The 27,555-nt window shown below is 39.6% G+C and overlaps 2 protein-coding genes, 1 long non-coding RNA gene and 1 other non-coding gene across 4 annotated transcripts; 3 read left to right on the top strand and 1 right to left on the bottom strand.

Annotated features, from left to right (window-relative positions):
• The first annotated feature begins 1,685 nt into the window (after positions 1 to 1,685).
• LOC112183143 lies at positions 1,686 to 1,832 on the top strand. The gene has a single exon (XR_002929740.1). It is a non-coding gene; the product is annotated as a U4 spliceosomal RNA (small nuclear RNA).
• A 19,641-nt stretch (positions 1,833 to 21,473) lies between these two features.
• LOC121051590 (receptor-like protein 34) lies at positions 21,474 to 22,079 on the top strand. Its single transcript, XM_040514207.1, has one exon. The coding sequence runs from the start codon at positions 21,589 to 21,591 to the stop codon at positions 22,054 to 22,056; it is 468 nt and encodes a 155-aa protein (XP_040370141.1). The 5' UTR covers positions 21,474 to 21,588; the 3' UTR covers positions 22,057 to 22,079.
• A 679-nt stretch (positions 22,080 to 22,758) lies between these two features.
• Positions 22,759 to 23,849, bottom strand: LOC121051592. The gene is made up of 2 exons (XR_005806173.1): positions 23,319 to 23,849; positions 22,759 to 23,134 (listed from the first exon to the last, which is right to left on the bottom strand). It is a non-coding gene; the product is annotated as an uncharacterized LOC121051592 (long non-coding RNA).
• A 1,328-nt stretch (positions 23,850 to 25,177) lies between these two features.
• On the top strand, positions 25,178 to 27,404 carry LOC112181720 (actin-related protein 2/3 complex subunit 5A). Its single transcript, XM_024320107.2, has 4 exons — positions 25,178 to 25,415; positions 25,502 to 25,574; positions 25,745 to 25,845; positions 27,076 to 27,404. The coding sequence occupies exons 1-4, from the start codon at positions 25,324 to 25,326 to the stop codon at positions 27,209 to 27,211; spliced, it is 402 nt and encodes a 133-aa protein (XP_024175875.1). The 5' UTR covers positions 25,178 to 25,323; the 3' UTR covers positions 27,212 to 27,404.
• The last annotated feature ends 151 nt before the right edge of the window (positions 27,405 to 27,555 follow it).

Below are 27,555 nucleotides of genomic sequence, written 5' to 3'. Positions count from 1 at the left end.
TGACGAGAACATGTGAAGCAGCAGGTGTAGAAAACACCTAAAGTTCTTTTGTATTTTTCCAAAAGTGACTTTTGCTTTTCAAAAAGCAGGTGAAAAACATTTCACCTAAAGGAATCTGCTTTTTCCCCGGCCGACCTCCACCAGCAGGAGCACTAAGGAAAGCAGGAAATCACGGAGTCGTTCTGTACATTTTGTTGTTTTGAATTGTAATTTGAGTTCCGCTCCCTATATAAGGAGCTTTAGCTTCTCTTAGAAGGCATTCGGAAAAAGAAACATCAGTCTAATATTCGAAAATTGAGCAGAATCAGATTCTCTCAAAAATAAGAAAGCCATAGTAGCAGCAGTAGCAGGTTTTCTATAAGTCTCTTGATGCAAGTGTGCATCTGATTCCAAGTAAGTATTTGTAATCAAGTTATGAGTAGCTAAGCAGCTTCTAGCTGTTTGCCCAAGAGTGAGGCTCTGGGTTCTGTATCTGTATTTATGTTTGAATAAATAAATTCAGTTGTTTGTGCCCAGTACCCCGTCACAAAAATATTTTGCTGTTTCTGCATTTATGTTTTGGTAACAGTAGCAGTTAGTAAGCAGTAGTAAGCTTTCTATTTTATTTTAAAAGATGACCCTTATCATACTTAGGCAGCAGTGATTCCGCCCTGATAGTAGCCGCTTAGACAGGAAGTCGTTAGGCGAAGTTGTGGCATGTTGAAGGCTAGTCCTTAGGCTGATACTGTGTTTAGTCTGGAAAAGTAAAATATAAGCTGATACTGTGTAAAGAACAAAAAGAGGTAAAAGGAGAATAGTGTGTGTCCTTAATTATATAAAGGAAAAGGTTGTGGACTTTGTTGTCAAAAAATCTTTTGTCTGGTAGTGCTTTGTAGTTAACCCTTAATTGAATAACTTTGTTAATTTTCACCGACTGCCTATGAAATAACAGTTTAGGTTTTCTTTTGTTTGTTCGTTTCATTCCAGTCATTTCAACATATACCAAGGATATGTTATCGTAAAATGCTCTTATAAAAAACCTAGCCGCTCTATGCTAGGGTTGAGAAACTTCATTTGAGTTCTTGCATCTTCTCTCAACTTTAGTGATGGCGGAGGACATGGCATCAAGGCTTGTGGCGGCGTTGGCTTTGACGGAGGACGTGGTGGTGGATTTTGGGGAGGTTGGTTTGGCGGTGGTGCTGGAGGAATTTTTCTACTTAATGGGGCGTTTGGTTCAAAGGAAGGTAGGCAATGAGAAGGGCCTTCCGAGCACTCTCCCGCTGATTTGGGGACTTGGTGATCACTTGGCCATCTTCGCGGTGGGAGAGGGCCGATATCTGTTTCGTTTTCAGTGCTGTGATGAGTGCAATAAGATCCTGCATGGGGAACCCTGGTTTTTCAATAGGCGCATGCTCTTACTTGGTGAGTATGATCCTATAAGGTTGATTACGGCAAACTATGGTTTGGGCGACCTCTGCGTCCAAGTTTGACAGGAGGCAGCCAGTGTTGCTTTAGGCATTAGGGGGTAAATTTGGTAAATATAGATAATTATTTAGCAATTAGTATCGCAATAGTGGCGTAACTTTGTATAATATCAAATTATAGACAAAGCAGACTCATGCACTTGGAATACAAAGTCCTTTATCTCCTTCATGATAGATATAACATCGGTCTATCTTTTGAACTCCTTCATTTGTTTCATCAAAATCAGTTGGGTTTTCTGTGATACTAATGAGGTTCTAACCGAGGCGCGTCCATTGCTGGTTGAAAACTATTTCCAAACCCCCTCCTCGGCCTGGGTTCAGCCCAGTGCCCTCGAGAATTTCTGGAAGGGCTCCCTTCAGGGCAAAGCTTGTTGGAATTTAGTTAGAATATTTCAAAATACCAGCTATATTTGAAACCTCCATTGGACCTTTAATTGCAGATGGCAATACTCATTAACTCTCTTTGATTGTGATTGACACAAAGATTTCATCAGTTTACTCATATATCATTCATTTGTTCAAAGTCTGCAATTATGGTGGTTCCTTATTTACTTTCTTCCGTTTTGATTTACTCATCAATATCAAGATATATATTGTCTTTCTGTCACATAAGTTACAGAGTTTAAATGTCATTCCTATTTTGACGTTTTGATTCTTCCTAATCAATGTCATAATATTCCTTTCGGTTACATAAGTTACATAGCTTAATTGCTATTGTTAAATTATCATCGCATTGACCATTCCTGCCATATATATAATCTCTAGCTTTCCACATAAAAATACACAACAGAAATTCAACCTCCTTTGTTTCCTTTCCGAGCTCAAAATATTCATGTGTTTCCTTTAATTTATCTATTCTACCAAAAGAAAGTTTCAAGCTGTTCGATACGATCCGAGTATTGTGAGTGTACACCTACAAGAATCGAGGTTGTTGTACCCTGGAAGGTAGGGCGCCACAAACCTGCTATACCGAGATATTGTCTCTGAGGGGCGAAATCTACTCTTAAGGGCAGTGTTTACACTCCTCAACCTTAAACTCTTTTTGAAGTAATCAATTGGTGGAGGCTCACAAATCTAAAAGATAAGTGTTGATCTTCTATTTTCAGCTTATTATGGCATTAATGTGATTATATTTATTTACTAATAAAATATTATATTTGTACAATTTTGTAGGAACCGAAATCTGGTGACAGAAGTAGCATCCATTGACCAAATTTTCCAACAAAAGGTACTTTGTTTCAGTGTTGCAGATTGTGTCTTGCAACTTGCAAGGTATGCTAATCAATTTTAAAGTAACATTTGGATAGTGAGCATTGGATCGCAAGGATACTTTATAAGCTTTCTTTTCTTATATGCTTGCTGCAGAATCATTTGGCTTTCAAAGTCCGCGAGCTCTATGGAGTATGGAAAGCTATATTTTGGTTTCATTACAAAGGTTATAATGTATTATAATTGGAGATTTTGTAATGCATGCTACAAATTCAAAGTTTTCATTTGTTCTCTTTGATGTAGTTGACAATGGTTGATGATTACTTTTCCTAATTTTATGGGAAATTAAGTTTCATGTGCCCATGTGAATTTACGTACCTATATATAATAATGTCATTTCAGCATGATGAAAGTTTGCAAGTTCCAGGTTTGCTTAGATACTTTACTCTTAGCTAGGCCACGTTTGGTTCGCGGAAAGTAAGCATTAAGAAAGGAAACTTGTTCCTTCCCTGCGTTTGGGATGCAAAAGGAAATGAAATCATTTCCTAAAGGATGGGAAAATAAGGGAGAAAGTGGTTCCTTTTTTTTTTTTTTTGAAAGGGGTTTGGAACCCAGCCTAGCTGAGAGGCTCAGCCTCACGCCCGGTTTCATTTATTAAATTAATAGTATAATTTTGCATCGGGGGGGGGGGGGGGGGGGGGGGGGGGGGGGGGGGGGGGGGACATAAAGCCTGAACCCCGAGCTACAGTAGAACAGTTACAATAATCCTCATAGAGAACATCCTGAATGATTGCAGGTGTCTCATCTAACCATACATCATCAATAAAACCACTACTAGCACGGTGAGCAAGCCTATCCGCTACACCATTTGTTTCACGGTAAATATGTCAAATTCTAACAGATTGAAAAGCAGTAATATACTCCCTACAATCATCTAAAACTCGACTTACCTCAGAGAAATTCTTCTCTCGACTATTGAGAGCAGAAATCAGGATGGCAGAGTCGCTTTCAACATCTATGTTAATCCAACCTTGGTGAATACCAAGAAGTAAGCCAGCCCTACACGCCTCCACTTCCATATTAAAAACCGAGTGTGCATGTTGAAAAGTCCTGGCCAAAGCAGCAATACCCATACTAGCATCATTCCTGACAACTACCCCAATACCTCCACTCCCCTCCTCAGCTCTAAAGGCCCCATCAACATTGATTTTCAGACGACCACTTGGAGGATTTTGCCACTTAGTTAGAGGCCTTCGTTGCTTCCTAACTGCCTTCGGGTGGTACATTTGAAAATCCTCAAGCATTTGAGTAGACCATTGGATCATATGCATGGGCTGGAAGTGATCATCATTCCACACAAGCTTATTCCTCTCTGTCCAAATGGCCCATAAGCCCATGAAGAAAAAATCCCACTGATCCCCACTCAAGGATTCAATCATATCTAAGACCTAATATCGGACACAGGTGGCCGGGTGTGCAGTAGCATTTAATTTCAAAGGGCCAAATAATCATAAACAATGTAAAGCTAAACAAGACTTAAACAAATGCGTACCAGTTTCCACTGCAGCCATGTAGAACATGCTTTTGGGGTCCACCATAGCAACTCTACGTTGCATGAGTGCCTCCTTTGTAGGAATAATATTCTTCAAAAGCCTCCAGATAAAGCATTTCACTTTTGGAGGAGTACGGGCCCCCCAGACATTAGCCCAATACTTGCTATCCACCAATATCCCCTAATGACGTTGACGCCCAGTGCTTCTTAGACATAGCCAAATTATACACATGATAACCACTGTGAACCTGATACAAACCCTTCTTGTCATAATGGCAGATCAAGCGGTCATCAGCCCCACGAAAACTAATGGGAATAGCTGCCATTTTCTCCACTTCCCCCTCTGTGAAAAGTTCATGCATAAAGTTTGTAGCCCAAGACATCAATTCTTGGTCAATTAAATCACTAACCAACAAATCATCCATTCCTTCCATGATAGGGGAGTACGGTCGGAAAGAATGGGGAATAGGTACCCAAGGGTCATGCCACACAGAGATGTTGCCCTACCAACCTAAAACCTCAGTCCCATCCTAAGCACTTCACAACCCGAAATGATACTACGCCAAGAGTATGACTCTCCCCCCTTTAACTCCGCCTCCATAAATGAACACCTTGGGAAGTACTTATCCTTGTATAACTTAGCAATAGTCAAATCAGGGTTATGTAAAATCCTCCACCCTTGCTTTGCCAATAGAGCCAGATTAAAATAGTGCATATTCCGGAAGCCCAAACCACCATCCCTTTTAGAACAACACAATTTCTCCCATGCTAACCAGTGAATCTTCCGACCATTGTTATCATCCCCCCCCCCCCCCCCCTCCCCCACCCCCCACCCCCCACCAAAAAAGGGCCATCAAGCAATGCATTTCTTGACATAAATGCTTGGGGAGCTCAAAACAACTCATCACATAGGATGGAATTGCTTGTGCCACCGCCTTGATCAAGTGTTCCTTCCCTGCCACACTCAAAGTCTTCTCCCTCCATCCTTGAGTCCTTGCTCGAACCTTCTCATTCAAAAAACCAAAAGCTTCCGTCTTAGAATAGCTAATTTCCGTGGGAAGACCCAAGTACTTATCATGTTTTTCAACTCTTTGCACCCTAAGAATGAAAGCAATCCCTTCCTGCATAAACATGTGAACATTTTTACTAAAAGAAATACAACTCTTTTGATAATTCACCTGTTGACCTGAGGCACTCTCATACTCAGAAAGAATACGTTTAAGAGCCTCACAATCCTCCCTCCCAGCTCTAAAGAAGATGAAAGAATCGTCTGCAAAAAAAAGATGGCTTATACTGGGCGCCCCTCTACAAATCCGAACCCCATGCATAGTACCCAGATTCTCCGCATGCAGGATACATCTCGATAACACTTCAACACATATAAGGAAAAAATATGGAGAAATTGAATCCCCCTGCCTCAAACCTTTAGGTGGACAAACATGGCCTCGTGGCTCCCCATTGATGATGAAAGAGTAAGAGATCGTAGAAACACAATTCATAATCCAACACACCCATACCTCTCCAAAACCCCTTCTTCATTACCGCTTCCAGAAAAGGCCACTCCACCCTATCATAAGCCTTACTCATATCTAATTTCAAAGCACAATACCCCACCTTACCACTTCTTCTTCTTTGTAGACAATGTGAAATCTAAAAACCTCAAAGGAATCACTCCCCCCCCCCCCCCCCTCTCTTTCCTTGCATTTATTACTCACAACATATTTTTTTATTACATTATTTACCAACTTTTTAACAACTTTCCTTACGTTACCAAATATCGGAATTGAAAGTTGTTGGAAAATTTCATTTCCCTACCCATGGGAAAGACAAAGGAATTACTTTCTTTTCCGTGAACCAAACGATACCTTAGCGCTATATTTTTGTTAATTGTATGTTTAGGTTATCTTTGTCACATTGCCTTTGCAGCCTTAATCTACTCGACGTCTTGGTTGCTACTCAATCAACGTCCATGTGTTTCCTAGCTTCTATTTTGGATCTTTGTTTGGGTTTTTGAAGTATTTTCTCAGTTGTATTTGCACATTGATTTATGCTCAATTTCATGTTCATTGTAATTTTTCTTTCATAAGAGGTGAGGTTATTATAAAAAAAAAAGGACTAAACTCGTTCTTACGAATACTCTCTGAAGAGCTCCAAGAAACCCGGAGTACCCTAGGTCGAGGTTTTCAAAAATTCTGCTCATCCGGCGGTGCTCTAGATCGGTGGAGGTTCGCCTCGCCACTCTTGGGTTGCTGTCGGACGGGTGTTGAATGCTATTTGCTAGGGAAGATCAAAGTGGGAAGCATCGGGCTCAGGGTGTTGCACGGGGTTAGGTGGGTTTCCAGACTAAATCTCTAGGTGTGGTCGCATAGCGTTGTACAGGGATGGAGGTATGACGTGGGCTCTGCAGATTCGTGCGGCGGCGTGGTTCTGACAGGTGGAGCGGCCGTGTAGTTCTGACGAGCTGTGCGGCGGTGAGAATCTGGAGGACTTGGGTGGCTTCTGTTTCTGGTGGGGTGCGCGGCGAGGCCAACGGTGGCTGTTGTAGGCTGGGTCGGGTAGGTGCGACTTGGTTGAGCCTGGTTGGCGCGGCCAGTTACAGTGGAAGGTGGTGGAGCAAACGGCGTTGCACGGATGCACGTAGGAGATGAAGTTTGGGCCTGCTTCATATCCTGCTGGGCCTTGTGGTTTGGGTTTCTCTTTTTGGGCTACCCTAGGGCCTTCAATTGGGCTAGGGTTTTGGCCCTTGGCCCAACTCTATGTTTTTAGCTTTATTGTCTAATTACAATAAATTTCCTTGCATTAGGGTTTTGGCCCTTGGCCCGCTACCTCTACGTATTTGATTGTATAATGAGTAGGTCTATTTCTATGTACCACTGTGGGTACTACCACTATCTTCTTGTCTACCTATGACCTTAAATGGCAGCGGAAGGGTATGTAACGACCTATTCTGGTTTGTGATGAATGATATTATTGCCCCTCGGGCCGATTAAAAAAAAAAAAAAGAGGTAAGGTTGATTCCCCCCCCCCCCCCCCCCCAAAAAAAAATTTGTACTTTGTTTATTTTATACAATAAAACCTCGATATATGAATGTTCGATAAATTAATAACCTTAATTAAATAATAAATTTCTCCGGATTTAGTAATAACCTCGCTAAATGCATAAGATAATAATTTTTCTAGACACCCTTTAGAAATATATATATATATATATATATATATATATATAAACGTCTGGGTTAAGATGGAGTGACCCAATTACCCCTTAAAATATGACACATGGCAAGAGACTTAACGCTGTTATGGACAGTGTGTACCATTCTTGGGTCGAGCTTCAAACATGTGATACCAAAGTGATAGTTTTGCATAGTCGGATATTGAAGTTAAGAGTGTGCATTAGTTCGGGTAAAGTAACGGAGCTAATAGTTTCATGTACTATTGTTAGGGGAAAATAGTCCGTACGGTACCCGATGTTTGCCTCCTTATAAGTTTTGGTACCTGAACTTCAAAAAATATCAATACGGTACCTGAGGTTCTCTGCTCGACCGGAGATTGGTACATATGGTCGTTAGCTCCGTTACGGCGTCTGCCATGTAGCAATTTTTAAACCTAAAATGACCAATTTACCCTTTATTATTATTATTATTATTATTATTATTATTATTATTATTATTATTATTATTATTTTTATTTTTATTATTTTTTGCGTAGTTCCTCTCTCTCTCTCTCTCTCTCTCTCTCTCTCTCTCTCTCTCTCTCTCTCTCTCTCTCTCTCTCTCTCTCTCTCTCTCTCTCTCTCTCTCTCTCTCTCTCTCTCTCCCTTCCCTCGCACTCCCCCCCCCCCCCCCCCTCCTTTGTCCCTCTTTCCAGATCAAAGATCCATATACAAAGTTTCCAAGTTCTGCAACACAGGTTATTTCAGAACCCATGTTATTGTGTTCATCGGCTGGTATCGATATCAACCAATTAAAAAGAGATGCTTCACTTCTTGTAATCTCCCATGTTCATATTTCACAAATATGTCAATTAACCTTCGGCACCCTTCCCACCATAACCTCTCTACTATGTTTCATCACCGTATTAAAAGCTCGGTCCGGTAAGCGACTGATGGTGTCAAGCTTCAAGGATATTGACTTATGACCATCTTCTCGTATGTGCCGATACGTGTATCAAACTCAACCCAATTCGGATTGAACTCAACATAATTTGGGATACAATCTGCATCCATGTTCTCCTTCTCCCCGAAACCACCCCATAAAGTTCCAAAATCCTTGCATGTATAATTCTTCTAACTTATGCAAATTTGATATCAAGATGCAAATGTGAGAAACAAAAACAACGCATAACTGAAATCAATGAAAACCCAGAAACAAAAGTAATCCCCATACTAATTTCATAAAATTTAGAGAAAATCAAATCTAAAAGTTAAGGAGAAGAATGTTGTGCAAGAAGGCTTTGATGGGCATGATGGTGTAGAGAACTTGTTTAATGAAAGTAGTGAGAGGCATGAGTTTGGTTTGGGGAGAAATGAAGTGGGGGTTGTTTGTTTGTCGGAGAAGAATGTTGAAGAAGAAAGCTTTGATAGGAGAAATGAAGTGCATGTTGTGCGTGGGAGAGAATGGGCTACAACGGCGTACTCGATCTTCGTCAAGCTGGCACCTCCGCCATCTCCACCACCATCAGAAGCTTCACCTGTTCTTGAATTTCGTTGGCTGACTTACACTTCTGAAACTCGAGCTTTGTCGGAATCGCATCTGTTGTTAGGAATTAGGAAGTGGAGAAAGTCGGGTCGGAGCTGGGACGGAAGTCGGTCAGACCCAGATTGAGTTCGTCGGAGGGAGGCGGGGGAATTCTAGTGTGGTGGGGGGAGAGGGAGGGAGAGAGAGAGAGAGAGAGAGATATATATATATATATATATATATATATATATATGCTTAAAAAATTAAAATTAAAAATTAAGGCATGAAAAGACGAAAATACCCTTCAAAAATTGCTAGCTGGCTGACGCTGTAGCGGTTCTAACGGCCATATCTACCAATCCTTGGTCGGGCAGAGAACCTCAGGTACTGTATTGATATTTTTTTAAGTTCAGGTACCAAAAGTTATAAGGAGGCAAACGTCGGGTACCGTACGAACCATTTTCCCCTATTGTTAGGTTGATGTCATAACTATTTTTGAAACTTGAGGTACCAAATTTTATAATAGGTGAAAGATTAGGTACTGCACGAATGATTTTCCCTTGTTTAGGCGATTATTAGAGATTTTGTCTTGTGTAGGCTTAATTCAAATAAGTGAGTGAAATGCGGTATTGAGGGACATTTGATCCGTCCTATAATGCTTGGTCATTGATTTGAGGCACAAACTTAAGGGTGTTATGTATGCGCCCTTCTAACTTGTCGTGATGTAAGTTATGAAGCCATTGATTTACTGGACAACGATCAATATTTTTACATAAATTGGCAAATTAATCAACTTGTAATTTGAGTAAATTCACATTTATGTTTTTTTTTTTTTAAAGGACCAATCCAATCACAACTAAAAAAAAAAAAAGGACAATCGGAGACCAAAATTGCAATCAAGGTGGAAATAGCGCGTCATGATTATTTCGTTGAAGTGAACTATTGATACAAAGGCGTCTTCATGACTTCAACAGGGTGCACATTTGACTTTAAGGAGTACTAGTTTATTGAAATTAAGGTCGAAGGTCACCATCAGTAATGTGCTAAAAATATTAGCTAGGGCCTCAGGTAGTTAACACTAAAATTTTATTTTATATATTTATTTTTAATAAAAAAAGGATTAAATTATATTAACTTCTCATGACAGTCTGTACGAGACAATTATAATCTCTACAGAGGAAGATGACCAGTACACTAGAAAAGTCTCCAAGAAGGATGGATACATACAAGAAAAGATGAAAAAAGTATATGACTGTGGATATAGAACTACTCATGATTTTTTTTGTCAAGTGAACTACTCATGATTAACATACAATTCATAAAAATGTCCCGCACCGTCGTGAAGTGTAGTGAGCATGTTAACGGGTTTTTTAATTTTTAATTTTTTGAATTCATTAGTAGGGCTGTCAATTCCGACACGACCCGATAACACGACTCGCAACCCGCACGAAATAAAGCGGGTTGAACCCGCACGATTAAAAAGCGGGTCAGCCATGGGTCAACCCGTCATGACCCATTTATTAAATGGGTCGGCCACGGGTCAACCTACCAACACGAAGTGAACCCGTATAACCCGATTATGCTATACTTCATCCTGAAATTTTAGACGTTGAGAGTATTTGATCATAGGATTAGACAATTTGAAATATTTTGCTTTATAATTATTAGATTTAATTATTTATGAATTATATATAATTATTTATATTATTCGTCTTGTAGAGTTTTTAGTAAATTTAATCAATGTATGCATTTTTTTAGTTAAATGGGTCGCATTGTTAACCCTTAAATGAGTCATTTTGTTAAACACGACACAACCTATTTATTAAATGGGTTAAGCGGGTTGGAAACGGGTAACTTGTTTAATAAATAGGTTGGGTTTGGGTTTAAATTTTTGACACGATTATTAAATGGGTTGGGTTTGGGTTTGTATCTTGCGACACGACAAATACCTTGACCCGACACGAACCCAACCCGACACGACCCATTGACAGCCCTATTCATTAGTAGCAGCATTCTCACTAATTTGTACAAACTTCTTAGGTCAAACCCTAATATACAATTCATAAAGATGTTAGTGAGCATGTTAATGAGGTTTTTTAATTTTTATATTCTTTATTATTATTATTATTAGTTTCATTAGTAGCAGCATTCTCACCAGACCAGTTTGTACAAACTTCTTGGGTCAAACCCACATGCAAGATATTAGTAAAATGAAATTGAAACTTTCAAGGCCTCAGAACATTACTAGAACAGTACGCAGATAATTACGATATCAAAATAAGGGCATAAATAATCTCTAGTAGTTCGAAATTGAAAGAGTTAGACTGTATAGAGCCAGTGTGTTCTAAACTAGAAGCAGAGTTTGTTCGTTCGTTCGTTTGTCTTTTTTTTTTTTAATAAAAAAAGAGAGAGGAAGAAGCAGAGTTTGTCAGCTAGCTGCTAGGAGTATGCATAACATTTCTTTGAACACATGGAATAAAGTGGATGATAATATCTGCAATTAATGTAATTAATTAATTTCAGCCAAAGCAACTTTTATGGAAAACCAAAGTGAATCGGAATGGGTATTGGAGTTTTTCAAAGCTAGGTTCACAACTATTATTCGAAAAGAAAAAAAAAAGAAAAAAGTTCCCACTATAAAAGTAAAATGAGAATCGAATTGGTCTACTCATTTTCTTTCATAGCCCCTTTATATAGGGATGAAATTACAACGGAAATATCAATTACAATGATGACATTAAATGCTGATTGATCCATAATTGTGCTGATTGATGGTAATCGCTGATTCCTTGATTCTCTCTCCGTCAGTCACTTTGACGAAGGCACATAATATGTTTTTCCTTTAACACTCCCCCTTGTGCCAAGTCAAAGACGGAATGGTGCATGAATTGTTGCCTCACTAAAAACCTTGCCAAGTAACAATAAAAACCCTGTGGAACAAAAAATACACTTTGGTCAAAGGAAAAGAGCACAACGCACCTTCTACATTTGAGTATGACATGTGTGTGTGTTAGACTCCCCCTGACGTCTACACCTCCCTCTGATCCTTACATTAATCAAGGGAGCTTGGAAAATCTTCGCATTCCTATGCTTTTCACATGTTTCTCAAATATGGCCAGCAATGATTTAGTGAACAAATCTGCCACATTCTCCTCAGACCTTACTCTATTCACTTGAATCTTGAAGTGGGCCTGTTGTTGTTGATAGTAGAAAAACTTTGGTGATATGTGTTTTGTATTATCACCCTTGATATATTCTAGCTTCATCTGTTCGATGCAAGCTGCATTATCTTCATAAACGCAAGTAGGCTCTTTAGTGGTAGAACTCAAACCACTAGTCCCTCGAATATGTGTAATGATAGCTCTTAACCATATACACTCACGAACGCCTCATGTAGAACAATGATCTCTGAGTGGTTTGAGGAGGTAGCCACAAAGATTTGCTTGGTTGATCTCTAAGATATTGTTGTGTTCCCAATGGTAAATACATAACCAGTTTGGGAACGACCTTTATGTGGGTCAAAGAGGTACCCAGCATCAGCAAAACCAACCAAAACGTCATTTGGCGTTTCGGTGTAGTGAGTGGCGCTTTCGCCATCAATATTTCCTTTAGGGATTGCAATTCCATCTGCGGTCCCTCTTGTCTCTCTGTAGGGAAAGAACAGTCCCAAGTCAATGGTTCCTTTTAGGTATCAGAAATGTTCTTGATACCATTCCAGTGACGCTGCGTTGGCGTTGAGCTAAATCTAGCTAACAAGTTCATTGAGAAAGCAATGTTTGGTCGAGTACACTAGGCTAAGTACAATAATGCGCCTATTGCACTTAGATAAGGAATTCCAGCTCCCAACACCTCTTCGTCATCTTCCTTTGGATGAAATGGATCTTTCCTTGCATCCAAACTTTGACCGATAATGGGTGTGGTAGCAGGATGCGCTTTGTCCATATTAAATCACCTGACTTTTGGACATACGCAGATTGGTGGATTAGTATTCCATAAACTCGGTGTTCTAGTTCAAGGCCTAGATAGAATCGAGTTCCCAAGATCCTTCATCTCAAATTCAGAGTTCAAGTAGCTTGCAGTTTCTCTTATTTCATCAAGAGTACCTATTATGTTCATATCATCGACATATCCAACCACAATTGCAAATCCGGAACTTGTTTTCTTTATGAATACGCAGGGGCATAATTCATTGTTCTTATATCTCTTCCCAATCAAGTAGTCACTTAGACGGGTATACCACATCCGCCCGGATTGTTTCAATCCGTAAAGTGAGCGTTTCAACCTAATTGCAAACGCACTCCGTGGTTTAGAGTCACTTGACTTGGGTAATGTAAGGCCATCAGGCACTTTCATTTATATCTCTGAATCAAGATCCCCATAGAGATATGTAGTAACCACATCCTTGAGCTGCAATTCCATTCCTTCGGAAACTACCAAGCTAACTAAGTAGCGGAATGTTATAACGTCTATTACTGGAGAGTATGTCTCCTCATAGTCAATTCCAGGGTGTTGTGAGAAACCTTGCGCCACAAGGCGAGTCTTGTACCTCAGGACTTCATTATTCTCATTACGCTTTCTAACAAAAACCCATTTATGTCCTACATGCTTTACATTTGGTAGGGTTAGCACTATCGAACCAAATACCTATCTCTTTGCCATAAAATCTAGTTCTACCTGGATTGCTTCTTTCTATTTAGGCCAGTCTGCTCTTTGTTGACATTCTGCAACAGAGTGTGGTTTGATATCATCGTGCTCTATGATTTCTTGAGCAACAGTGTATGCAAATACATCATCAATGTGTATGGAAGATCTTTCTATCAACTCATACACACTCTCATAATCCATTGAGATTTCTTTGTTCTCTGGAATCATTTCAAACATCGGAGTGTCCTCCAGTATTGATTCATGGACTTAACTATAATCAAAGACAATCTCATGAGAGGGATTCTCTACATTGATGATTAATGGATCGGTTTGTGCCTTACTCGCCCTCTTCTTCCTTGGGTGAGTGTCAATCGAACCAAGTGGCCTCCCCCTCTTCCTTTGGGGAGCCACGGCCTCAACCACACCTCCACTAAGTGTGGTTGCAGTGCCTCTATCTGCTCCACCGTGCCATTTTTTGGGGACTTCTAACCTTGCAGGCACATTTGCAGCTGGTATATGTGATCTCGTCACTTTTGCGATATCAATAAACGCATCAGACATCGAATCTGCTACGTTCTGAAGATCGATTATTCTTTTCACTTCACTTTCACTTTGTGAAGTGCGGGGATCAAAATGAGACAGAGTGGGACAAACCCCGACAATTCATGTCATTCCCTTGGAAAATCCTTTCTCCTATCTCCCCCTAACGACGAGAAGACTGTCTCATCAAAGTGACAATCCGCAAATCTAGCGGTAAAGAGATCACCTGTCAAGGGTTCCAAGTAGCGGATAATTGTTGGGGATTCGTATCCAACATAAATACTTAATCGTCTCTGAGGACCCATTTTGATGTGTCGTGGGGGCGCAATAGGCACATATATTGTGCAACCAAATATGTGTAAGTGTGAAATGTCAGGCTTATATCTAGTTACCAACTAGTACGCAGAAAATGGTTGGCTAGCAGTGGGTTTGAAATAAATAAGTAAAGCTGCGTGCAATATTGCATAACCCCATGCAGATAAAGGCAGGTTGGTGCACATAACCAATGCTCTAGCCACCATCTGTAGCCTTTTGATGGTGGCTTCTGCGAAACCATTTTGTGTATGCACATGGGGTACAGGATGCTTTACATCGATCCCAATAGACATGCAATATTCATCAAATGCTTTTGATGTAAACTCTCCAGCGTTATCAAGCCTTATAGACTTGATAGGGTGATCAGGGTGGTGAGCCCTTAAACGTATAATCTGTGCTAGGAGTTTTGCAAATGCAGCATTTCTTGTGGACAATAAAACGACATGTGACCAGTGTGTCGAAGCATCCACCAGAATCATAAAGTACTTGAATGGTCCGCATTTTGGATGGATAGGTCCACAGATATTTCCTTGTATCCTTTGTAAAAATGGAATGTTTTGTTTTGTATCTTTAGCATAGGAAGGTCTCGATCCTGTTTTTGCCAAAGAGCAGGCTTTGCAAAACGAGTGATGTGCCTTTGAAATAGTCAATGAGGCATAATAGGAGGGAGGTAGTGCTTCTGGTACTTCAGAAGGCAATGGCTGCATTTGAGCAATACTAGGACCGACACCTTACAGTGTGGCTGATTTTTCTCCCATTTTATTTTTCACTCGAAAGAAGGGATGTCCGTGTGAGTTTTTTGAAATATGGATCATCATGTCAAGATGGGGGTGCCCTAGGCGGTCGTGCCAAAGCCTATATGAGTCAGTGTCCCACATTTCGTTGTTGTTGACAGCATATGATTCAATAATCCGAATCGTAGTGAGGTACAGTCCACTAGATTGACTCATAAGTTTCTCTAAAATGCGTTTCCTTCTACATTTATTAGAGGTAATATAAAGGTATTCAGTTCTATTCTCACAGTGTGTTTTTACATGATAACTGTTGGCACGAATATCTTTGAAACTTAAGAAGGTTCGATTAGCTCTTGGTGCATACAGAGCGTCTTTGACTCTAAATATATCTCATATTCTTTAGAGTATTTCTATTTTAGTAGAATGATAATCTTTTCATTCTAATAATTTTTTTCTTTTTCGAGATGTATTGCTTGACATCTTTATAATGCTATTTCGAACCATGTAATTATGTGTAGTAAATAAAAGTCGAATAAATTCAATGCTTGAGAATAAAATTTGAAATTTATTAATTTAATAAGCCAATGATAATCAAATCAAGGTCTTGTTCAGAAATCTAATTCATCAAACCATTATTGAAATAAACTTTAAGACCAAGTAATAGTCTATTTAAAAATGAGGCATTATGCCTTAACAACTGTTTTTGGAAAATAAATAGATAAAGCAGATCAGTCAAAATCTAGTGCATCCATTGACTAAGCAAGTTCCTTGTTGCCATTGAAGTCTGCAATTGTGAGGTTGACGTCTAGGTCATGGCCTCCTTTTTCCATATAGTGAGCCTCTTGTTCTTTAGACTCCATATACCTCTTGTAAGTGGCTGCAACTATGTTGCTTTCTTGGTAGTTCTTGTACCAATGCCTAATGACTCCACACCTATAGCATGGTTCATTACCAACTCTTTCCTGTTTGACTGAAGGGTTCTTCGGTGCCCTTTGCACCTTGTTTCCATGACCACTAGGGCTAGCACCACCATCTCTGCGCCATACATTGGGAAGGCCTCCACAGCCCATACTATGACCCCCACGTCCCTTACCGCGTGGGTAGGGATCAGCACGTCCAACCCCCTTTGCATTGGGGTTATTTCCACCTTTCATTTTTCCATAATTAGCCTCAGGAATTTTCTTTATCCCAGTAGTCCTGGCATTGTTGTTCAAGAGAAACTCATTATGCCTCTCAGCCACTTGCAGTAGGTTGATCAGCTTGTTGTGATTCTTTTGTTGTCATATTCCAGCCTATACTGATTCGCTAGTATAATTGCTGAAGTAGGAAAAGTAGAAAGAGTCTTCTGGATCATATCATCTTCTGCGAGTTCTTTTCCACAGAAATTGAGACGTGCCTTTAGGCGCAACATGTCATTGTTGAAGTTATTGACCCTTTTGTAGTCAAGTAAGCGGATTTCATTCCACTGAACAGTCAGTTCTGGGAGCAAAGTGTCATGAATGTTCCCAAAACGTCCCTTAAGAGTATCCCACAGTTCTTTGGGTGTCTTCAACTGAAAGTACTCCCAGCATAGGCTAGGATCAACATGTCGCCTCAGAAACATCAAGATATTTGCTTTCACCTTGTTAGACGGTACATCGTCTTTGGAGTCGGTAATGGTGGCAGTGTAGTCTTTTGCCACCAAGGCAATTTCCACATCGGAAACCTAACGATGGTACTCAAGTCCTTCTGAGTCCAAGACGTCAAATTCAGGTCGAGTTGGATCAGCCATCTACATAAACAAGAGTGAAGATATAAATTACGTAGTCATAAAGACATCTACGTGAATTATTTTCCAAAAATATGAATTAGATTTCAAGACCAAGATTCGTAATGGTCACATTTTTTTTCGATGCTATGTGAAAATACTTTATCACGGTAAGTGTGTATGTATAATGCGCATGAATTTTCATTATCATGGCAAAACCGAATTTTTGTATAGCATTCTAAATAAGGAATAATCATAGCACGTAATAAAGAATAAAACATAGCATGTATAAAAATAAATTGCATGGCATGGCATGCTCAAATTGCACAAATATACAACAAAATATATGTTACATATATCATGTGTAAAAATAAAATATAAACAATAGCATAAGATAAAGACATGCTTAGAAATAATTATGTAATCGTAAATAAAATAAAACATGCTCAAAATTTCATGATAAAAACATAAACAATAAAATATAGAGCATGCTTAAAAAAATAGTAAAATATATGAAAATCACATGCTTTAAATTCCACAAATATATATCACATATATAACAAGCAATAAAATAGCATGCTCAAAAAAATTCTAATTATAAACAATTAAATATACCATAGTATGAAAATAAAGAAGTAAAAGAGAACATACTTGGTTTGGAGAAAATAAAACAATCCTAGCGCACGCGCGTGTTGATGCAGGCGTGCGTAGTGATGTTTTTAGACTTGAGAAAAACTGGGCTGCTTCCTCTCTATTTTCAGCAATGGGTCATGGACCTTGTTGTTTTTTTTCTTTTCTTTTTTGGGTTGGGTATGTTCTTTGGGCCTTTTTTCTTTGCCTTTTTTTTTCTGGGCCGTAGGGCCTGCTATTTTTTCTTTTGGGCTTGGTTTTTTCCCCTTTTTTTGGGCCGGTCCTTTTCTTTGGGCAGGGTCACTTTTTGCTCCTTTTTTTTTTTCTCTCTCTCTTCTTCACGACTTTTTCTCCTGGTTTTCAGATGGGTGGCTGCAGATGCCGGTCTGGACGAAGGCGAAGTGGGGGCCGCTGAGGTGCAGGCGCGGGAGGGGGGGGTTGCCGCAGGGCGTAGGCACTGGGCTGCTGCAGGCCGGTTTGGATCGGTGTTGCAGGTCGCTGGACCTAGCTGTGCAAACGCGCGCAGGCTGGTCTGGTGTGGAGGCTGCAAGGGTGCTAGGCCAAACAACGCGATCTGCAGGCGCTAGGCTGGACGATGCGGAGATGCAGGCGACGGGATCTGTAGGTGTCAGCCTACACAGGTGGGCAACAGGGGTGGGCTGCGCGGCTGTGCGTTGCGTTGGCTCGGCGGTGGTGGGATTTGTAGCAGACGCAGAGCAGTAGCGCTGGTGCAGTTGAGCAAATGTTGGGTAGGGCGAGGGGCCGCCGGGGCTGTGTTGGAAGCTGCAGCGCTCGCCCTGGTGGGCTAGGATCGGGTGGGAAGGGCGGCAGAAAGAAAAGGAAGAGAATTTTTTTTCTTGTTCTAGGGTTTGGGTGTTTTTTTTTTTCGTCGGAAGAAGAAATAAATTAGAAAATTGTTTTTTCTTGGTTATTGGCTCTGACCGTGCTGATAACGTGTAAAAGTAAAATGAGAATCGAATTGGTCTACTCATTTCATTTCATAGCTCCTTTATATAGGGATGAAATTACAACGAAAATATCAATTACAATGATGACATTAAATGCTGATTGATCCGTAATTGGGTTGATTGATGGTAATCGCTGATTCCTTGATTCCCTTTCCATCAGTCGCTTTGACGAAGGCACATAATATGTTTTTCCTTTAACACCCACCATATGTAGTAGGTGGAAATTTTGTAGTTCGGAAAATGAATTATGTTATTTCAGTAAGATAGCTAACTAAGAACATCTTTAGCAATGCTAACTATTTTTGAGTTAAATTTTAGCTAAAATAGCTAAAAAGTCATTTTGGCTAGTCATTTTAGAAATACATCTGCATCAGTGCTCTCTATTCTAGATAGTTCTGAATTTATATTATTTATTAAATGAAGATTAAATAGTTTAAATATATTTATATGTTATATAAAATAACTCAATAGGAATGTTTTAAATTATAGAGAGCCTCATCTTGCTCTCTATATTTAGGAGTGAGATAGCTAAAAGTTATAATAGAGAGCCACTTAGGAGTCTGGTGCAGTAGCTAAAATATATAAAAAGCTAAACATGCTCTCCAAAATAGCTAAGGAGCAAAAATAGAGAGTCTGCTAAAAATACTTTAAGGTGCCTCAATTCTTTTGCTCATGAACATCTCAAGAGATTTCACTAAATCCTTAATTAATGGAATTGAGGAATTAATGGAATTGAGAACATCCCTAATTAATTATTTCCCTTAAATTAATTATTATTCTTTTCTTTTTTTTCAACGGAAAATTAATTATTCTAGCTGGGTCTATAAATAGCTCTCAATAGATTAATTCACACTACTAGCCTGCTTCTTCCATATGAACAGCTGAGAGAGTACTACAGCCAAAAAAAAAAAAAAAACTCAACACACGTTCTATGATGGGATTATCCCAGTGCCTGTTTCTGTTTTTCATATTTTTGTTCAGAAAATGCAGCACCAATACTACCCATGAGGTACCCAGTACTGCTCATATAATTAATATGCTTCTTGTTGTTGTTGTTGTTTAGAGTTTAGGGTGCAGTACCAGTACTACCCATGAGGTACCCAGTGGTGCTCATATAATCTATATGCTTGTTGTTGTTGTTCTTGTTTCATGCTTCGTTCGTACTCTTTGCAACAGCCATCTTATTGTCCTGATGAGGAGAGCACTGCGTTGCTACAATTCAAGCACAGCTTTACTATCAACGCATCTGCTTCAAGTTTGGTTGGTGCGTATCCGAAAGTTTGGTCGTGGAAAACAGCTCAAGGAGGAAACAACACCAGCTGCTGCACATGGGATGGGGTCGAGTGTGACGAACACACGGGTCATGTACGTGATTGGGCTTGATCTCAGAAGCAGTTGCCTCTACGTACGGCTCTATCAACTCCAACAGCTCCATCTTCCGTCTTGTTCACCTTCCGAGGCTGAACCTTGCTGAAAATCACTTCAATTACTCTCATATCCCTACTAGCATTAGGAATTTTCCAAGGCTTACCCATCTCGACCTCTCTGGTTCTGTGTTTTCTGGTCCAGTCCTATCGGAAGTTTCACAGCTAGTCAAGTTGTCACTGCTTAATCTTTCTTCCAATACCGATCCTTCTTCTGGTGTAGGATTGTTGAAACTTGATATATCCAACTTCAGAAGTCTGGTTAAAAACTTAACCAGTCTAGAACATCTTCGTCTCCGTTACGTCAACATATCTTCAACAATACCCCATTCCATGGCCAATTTATCATTTTTGACAACCCTCGACTTACATCAATGTAAGTTGTTTGGAAACTTTCCTGTAACAGTTTTCCACTTACAAAACTTGAGAAGTCTCTATCTTAGAGACAACCAAGATCTCATTGGTTATTTGCCTGAATTTAATCAAAGTAGTCGTCTCATAACACTTGATCTTCAAGGAACTAGATTTTCAGGGAACTTTCCTTCTTCCATAGGAAAGATTGATTCTTTCAAGCAGTTGGATGTGGCTGCATGCAATTTTTCAGAAGGGTTGGTTCCGTCTTCAATAGGTAATCTTAGACAACTCGTTTATCTAGAACTTTCAGCCAACAAATTTGTAGGTCCGATTCCTGATTCCTTCGCAAACCTTACCCAATTGACTGTGTTTAGGATTAGTACAAGTCCATTAACTGGTCCGGTCCCATCTTGGATAGGTAATTTCAGCAAGCTAGTTTACCTAGATTTTTCGTATAGTAGACTGAATGGTTCAATTCTTGCTTCATTTTCCAATCTCACGAACCTCGAGATTCTTTATCTTCAGTATAATGACCTGAGAGGTACAGTGGAGTTTCAAACGTTTCAAAAATCAAAACCTTCAAAATCTCAACCAACTCGATCTAAGTGCTAATAATCTGGAATTTCTCACTGACTCAATGATTATCAATGCAACGGTTCCACAGTTCCAGGTTCTAGGATTGGCTAGATGCAACTTAACACAGTTCCCATATTTCTTGAGATATAAAAAAAAATTGCAGAATTTGTACCTTGATCAAAACAAAATCCATGGCCTAGTACCAAAATGGATGTGGAACATGAGCACCGAAAGTTTGAAGTACTTCAACCTTGGCCGTAACCTCCTTTCAGGCTTTGAGCAACTTCCAGATGTCCTTCCTTGGGTTAACTTACGATTTTTAAGTCTTTCGTCCAACATGTTCCATGGGCCACTCCCAATACCGGCAGCATCCACCTTAGGCTATGAAGTTCAGTATAACAACTTTGCCGGAGAAGTTCCACCAGGGATCTGCAATCTGAGTTCTCTTCTAGCCCTTGATATGTCTAATAACAACTTCAGTGGCATGATTCCGCAGTGTTTTGGAAACTTTAGTGACCATCTGACACTTTTGCTGCTTGGAAATAACTCGTTTCATGGCACTCTTCCCCAAACATGCATACACCAACAAAAGCAACTTAAGGATGCTTGATGTGAGTCAAAATCAATTGCAAGGGCAACTACCGAGGTCGTTGGCGAATTGTCTGATGCTTGAGACTTTGATAATGTCAAACAATAACTTGAGTGATGTCTTCCCCATTTGGTTAGGGACTCTTCCGGAGTTTAAAACTTTTGGCAATGCGGCATAATGGGTTCCATGGAGTGATAGGAAAGCCTAAAAACAATCAACGATTCCCAAAGTTGCGTCTATTGGATATGTCGTATAACAATTTCACTGGCCAGTTTCTAGCTGAGTACATCTTCACTGAGTATGCCATGAGACCAAATGTAACGGTCAGCCAGACAACATACATAGACGCTGACATCAGCTACGAATCTGGTAATGGTGACATCACTCTGTCTTATGCTTCCACTATTACAATAACTAGTAAAGGGGTGGACAGATACTATTCAAAGATTCAAGAAGCCTTTGCAGTCATTGATATCTCAAGCAACAAATTTGAAGGGAAGATTGATGAATGGATTGGGAATCTAAAAGGGCTTATTTCACTCAATATTTCCAATAATCTTCTCACTGGTGGAATCCCATCATTTTTAGGGAACTTTTTTTTTGACTTTGTCAAGGGGAATCCAAAGGCTTCCTAGACCCAAGATAAACCCCTTCGGCGCATTTTTAGGGAACTTAGCGCAGCTTGAATCACTGGACCTTTCAAATAACAAGCTCTCGGGATCGATCCCCCAACAACTGGCGCAACTGACATTCCTTGCAAAATTCAATGTTTCTCACAACCAATGTTTTAAAACGCTGAAGGCGTACACGAGGCGTTTTCGGGAGAGCCTTGCAGCCTTGAGGCATAAGGCGCATAAGGCGTAAGCGTTTCGTATAAATCACCTATATCCATGTAATTTCTACTCTTATACATACCACATTAAGAGTAACCAAAAGAACATTACTAATTGTCATTCACTCACAATAAATGAAGTACTAGAAGCATATGATTCAACAAAATTACCAACATAAAATGAAATCAAGGATTTAAAGTTCAAACACCAAAGATCAAGAAAGTTCTAACACCAAAGATCAAGAACAAATGTTGAAATCTACTTCATGCTTGGAAATCATCATCCTCATCAATGAGTTCTAGAGACAATCAATATCTTCCTGCTGCTATTAATTAACAGTTTAACACTCAAATTCCCAATGTGCAGCTTACCAAAAGAAAAAAAAAAATCTCCTATTTTGATCTCTCTCCCCTGCAGCTCAAAATGAGTACTTGACTCATACACAAGAGACGATCACTCAATTAACACAACTATTATAATGATGGCATATCAATTAACACTCAATTAACATAACTATTATTATAATGATGGCATATCAATTAACACGAGACACTCATATAGTAAAGTAGTAAACCCAGACAATCATATAGCTAATCATATATCAATTAACACAAGAGATAATCAGATAGCTACTCGGCCTCAATATAATAAACCCAGTTCAGCCCAACTCAATATCTTCCAGCTGCTACTTCAAAAGAGGACCAAGAACAGAGCACCCAAAAAGGATGCTGGAGAAGAATCCCTTCCTGAAGAGGATCCTTCAATCCCCATTTTCAAGCCACTCCCCGAGCCTTCACCCAATAAAAAAAGATGAAGTCTTTACTCAAAACTCAAACTGAATCCAACAAAATCTAAATCAATTCCAATGGGATCACTAAATCTGCAAAATTGACAGTAACCCACAAACAAGAATATCTAAAAGATCAAAATTTGCAAAATTGAGTAATTGACAGTAACCCACAAACTATTGCAACCAAATTAATGGGGTTGCTGGACATATATGATTGTCTATACAAGAACAACTCAAACCCAAGTAAATATAGACGGGAAGTTGGGAATCATACTTTTAGAAGTTCAAATGGCCTGTTGCGAATCGACCTCCAATCAAGCTCAAATTGACTGCTGCGCAAAGAGGGGCAGAGGGCTGAAATCGAACTCCTAACTCGAACTCTGGGTTAGGGACTTAGGGATCGAATTTGCGAATAGAGAGGGGCAGAGGGCTGAAATCGAGCTAAAATCGAATTTGGGGTAGCAGTCGCGACCTAGACAGCCTTTAAACCCATTTTGTTTCAAAACGACGTCACTTCTCATTTTTTCTGCGCGTACGCCTTTCGTGCCTTAGAGGACGCCTTTCGCGCCTTGGAGGACACCTCACCAGCGTCGTCGCCTAGCCCCTGAAACACACTCATTTTCAGGCCAGAAAATCGCATTTTGCTCAAGGCGCGCTTTTTAATTCATTGCTCACAACAATCTCACAGGTCCTATACCGAGTGGATCCCAACTCAGAGGGTTTAATGTCACTGCATACGAGGGAAACTCCGGGCTGTGTGGAGATCCATTGCCAAAGAAATGTGGGAATTCTGATACCCTGGCTCAACTGCCACCTTCTGGCACAGAAGAAAACAGTTCAGGGTTTGGAATTGAATTTGATTGGAAATTTGTGTTGTCGGGATTTGGAAGTGGGTTGGTGGTGGGAGTGGTACTTGCGGATGTAGCAATCACAAGGAGGCCTGTGATGTTTCTTGAGATAGTTGGAACGTTGATCAGACTAATGGGAAGGATCACACGCTGGAAGAGGTCTGGACGCTTTATTTGATGGCTGCCATATATTGTTTGGTCTGTTTTTTTTCCTTGTGTGTCTTTCGATATTTGTTTCCTAGTTACTCGTTACTAGCTTGGTATCTGTCTGTCTTCTCTTTGTAGTTTTTATAATGGATGTATCAGCTACAATCCGAATCTGCTTATTGCTTCAGTTTTTATAATGTAATAATGCAAATAGAAAGTTGCAGACTGTTGATTACTTGCTGATCACGTACTTGTAAAGTAAGTTGTACGTGTGTGCAATGATTTAATGGTGACTGAGTTTATGCAAATAACTAGCATGTTTACTTGTTGTGAAGTATTTAGTCACAATCGTGTTCACTACTTGAAGACCCAACTCTTTACATGCTCTAGAGAACATGTTCTCTAATGTTGGCGTCATCAATTAATGGGTTTCTGTGGACTGTTGGGGTGCAGTGTATCCAATTTCAGTTTGGATCGGGTCTGGTGTGCGTTCTGATATCGTCCTCTGACCGGTGACCGAGTAGTGGTGATGGTGTTCTTTGACCTGGGCAGCGGCGGTATGATCATGGCCATGGGCGGCGGTTGTCTACGGTGTGTGCGTGACTTCTCTGCACAGGGGGAGGTGGAGGAGGGAGTTGGGCGGTTAGGCCTTTGGCTGTTTAATTATTATTTTTCTTTTAATTAGTTGTATTTTTCAATAATTTCTTAATTTTTTAGGGAGGTATTTCTATGTGTTTCTAGTGAATCTTTTAGAGTAGTATCAAAAGAGGAGGATTATCTATGCACTTGATGTCTAATGAGTGAATCTATTTTTATGTATAACTGTGAATATATACTACCACAATTTATTGATATGTCCGTACATGAAAGCAAATAAGTATGTAATATATCTAATGAAATTATAATCCAATTTGAGATTAATTCAAAAATACATTAGTTTGATATAAATTTATATCGGCCATGCATTCATAGAATAGTCATTCTAATCTTAATCTAGCCCTACGATCATAACAAGTTGTTTACTGTGATAGTGTAGATTTATGAACTACATTACTTCCCTCTTGTTCTTTTTTTTTTTTTTTGAAGTTGGTGAGATGGAAGGACAGAGACAGATGTTAAAGCCTGGTTTGGTGACAGAGAGGGACAGTGAGAAAAAGAGAACAGAGAATCCCTTGATTCCCTTCCAGACGAAACGACCCCGTTTAATCAAGGCGCGCATCGCTCTCTGTTTCCCTGGTCCTTTCCAATCGCCCAGAATCTCAAAACCCCAGTGAGGAGCTGAGTATGGCAGACGAACATGTGGAAGCCGATAACGCAGAGGCAATAATCGCCCGAATCGAGCACAAATCTCGAAAGATCGAAAGCTTACTCAAACAGTAATCCCCTTTTTCTCTGAAACCCCCCCTCATTTCTTTGATATTTAACCAAACCCTCTCAACTATTTGCTCCACTCTCCTTTCAGGTACAGACCCGTCGAAGCTCTCAAAACCGCTCTCGAAGGCTCGCCTCCCAATACCAGAGACGAACGATGCAAGGTCTGATCCTTCCTATTTTCCTCAATTTTTTTTTTTTTTTGGCTTGGAAATTTGACGAGCCAGTAGAAAATTGAGCAATTTTGGGATTTTAATGTGTTTAATTTACTGGTTTTGGTCGGTTTGGGGTGGAAATGGAGAAAAATTGATGAGAAATTTTGGCCTCTTTGCAGTCTGCGAATTGGATAATGGTGCATAGAGCTATTATGGCTATAAAAGATGTTGATGGAATGTTTTCTTCTTTGGATCCTGAGTACTATGATATTCTTATGAAGTAAGTATTCCGCAATTTCTTCTTTTAATTATAATAATGAACTTTCATTGAGGTAATTTATGTGGATAACACTGAATTGTGATTTATTAAAATGGGGCAATTTAGATTGTTTGTGTATGTTTCAGGGGTGATTTTAGTTTGATACAAGGACTTACTTTTGCTAGTGTAGGATTCAGTGAGCTATTTAGCTAGTGGTAGTTCTTCGACTAAGTTCATAGTGCACATAGGGTATGCTTAAAAGTATCTTGAGCTACAGAAATGAATATGCTTTGATGAAGTAGGTAGATATGATATTGTACATCATGGGGTTGGTTCTTCTTGCATGAATTATATATCTTTATACCTTTAGATGGTGTTGGTTATAAGCAAGTTTTGTAGTGGGGGGTAGCCGCACAATTGCATTATTCATAGGACTTCAACTTGTTCTTGTTAGGCAACAAAGAACCTTCAGAGTATCCACCATTATTGCTTCAAGTTACTTATAACTCTAAAGGGTTCAATAACTTGTGTAATTAATAAACCACTGCAAGTGGTCTAATGGTTCTTGCCTAGTTGGGTGTGCTTCCCAACCTAGGTTCGAACCCCGAAGCTGTCAAAGTGGCCAGGCACTGTGCTGCAATGCATAGTTGGAGCATTTCACATGCGCCGAAAGGGTTTATCTTGGGCCTAGGAAGCCTTTGGGTTCCCCTTGACAAAGTCAAAAAAAAAACTTGTGTAATTAATGAGTGAGAATCAGGGGAAATAAGAACCAGTTTTCCTCGTGATTTTGTAACAACACTGCATGTCTGCATCCTTCTGCACCTTCATGGATTTTAACATGCATTTTTTCATCTACCTTTCGCACCAATTTTATTTTGAGACTGACATTATCATGAGAAGATGGTTGCATTCATGGCTTATCAAAGTTTGGGTGATATATTTGATCTTCAGGGAAAGAAAAAAAACACCGAAAAGTGCCTGAAAGTAAACATCTGGATATAGTTTAGTATAGTACTTATAATCTGTCATTATATATGGAACGCTTTTTTCTTGTCTTTCAGAAAGTCAGTATAGTCATTAGTCCTTTTATTATTTGTTTTCTATATATGTATTTTCAGTTTTATGCTGTCATTTTCAGTAGTTTTCACAATTACGGTACCTTTTCCAAGGATATACTGCTCTTCTTTCCCCCATCTTTGGTGCATATTGTTTATAAGAGATATTACAGTGTTGAAATTTCTATCATTGAAGGTACTTGTATAGAGGCTTGTCTACTGGAGACCGCCCCACATGCGACCAGTGCCTTCGGATTCATGAAAAACTGACGGAGAGAGCTGGTTTGGGATGCATACTACGTTCGCTTTCAGACACAGTGAATACAGTTTGATTTCCATCACTTCTTCTGGTAAACACTTACAAGGTTGATATGCTCGCCTAAATGTATAACAAACTAGAACACCTGCTGTTCCCCTGTAACTTCCAGCAAATGCCCTTCCAGAATGTTTTGTATCTTGGTACTGATTTTTTCTGCTTCTGAGCAATCTCAATATCAAATCCTTAGTGGTGTTTTCCATCTTTTATATGTTGGTTTCTATTATGTTTTTGATTGTGTTGGTTTCTATTATGTTTTTGATTGTGTTGGTTTCTATTGAAGTCATAAACCGTTGATATGAGAGAATTCTACATGCCCTACAAAAGAGACTAATTTTTAATATTTTATTGTATTTCTAT

This window comes from Rosa chinensis, chromosome 1 (assembly GCF_002994745.2).
Source record: "Rosa chinensis cultivar Old Blush chromosome 1, RchiOBHm-V2, whole genome shotgun sequence".
NCBI lineage: Eukaryota > Viridiplantae > Streptophyta > Magnoliopsida > Rosales > Rosaceae > Rosa > Rosa chinensis.
This window is presented reverse-complemented; position numbering and strand designations above follow the sequence as displayed.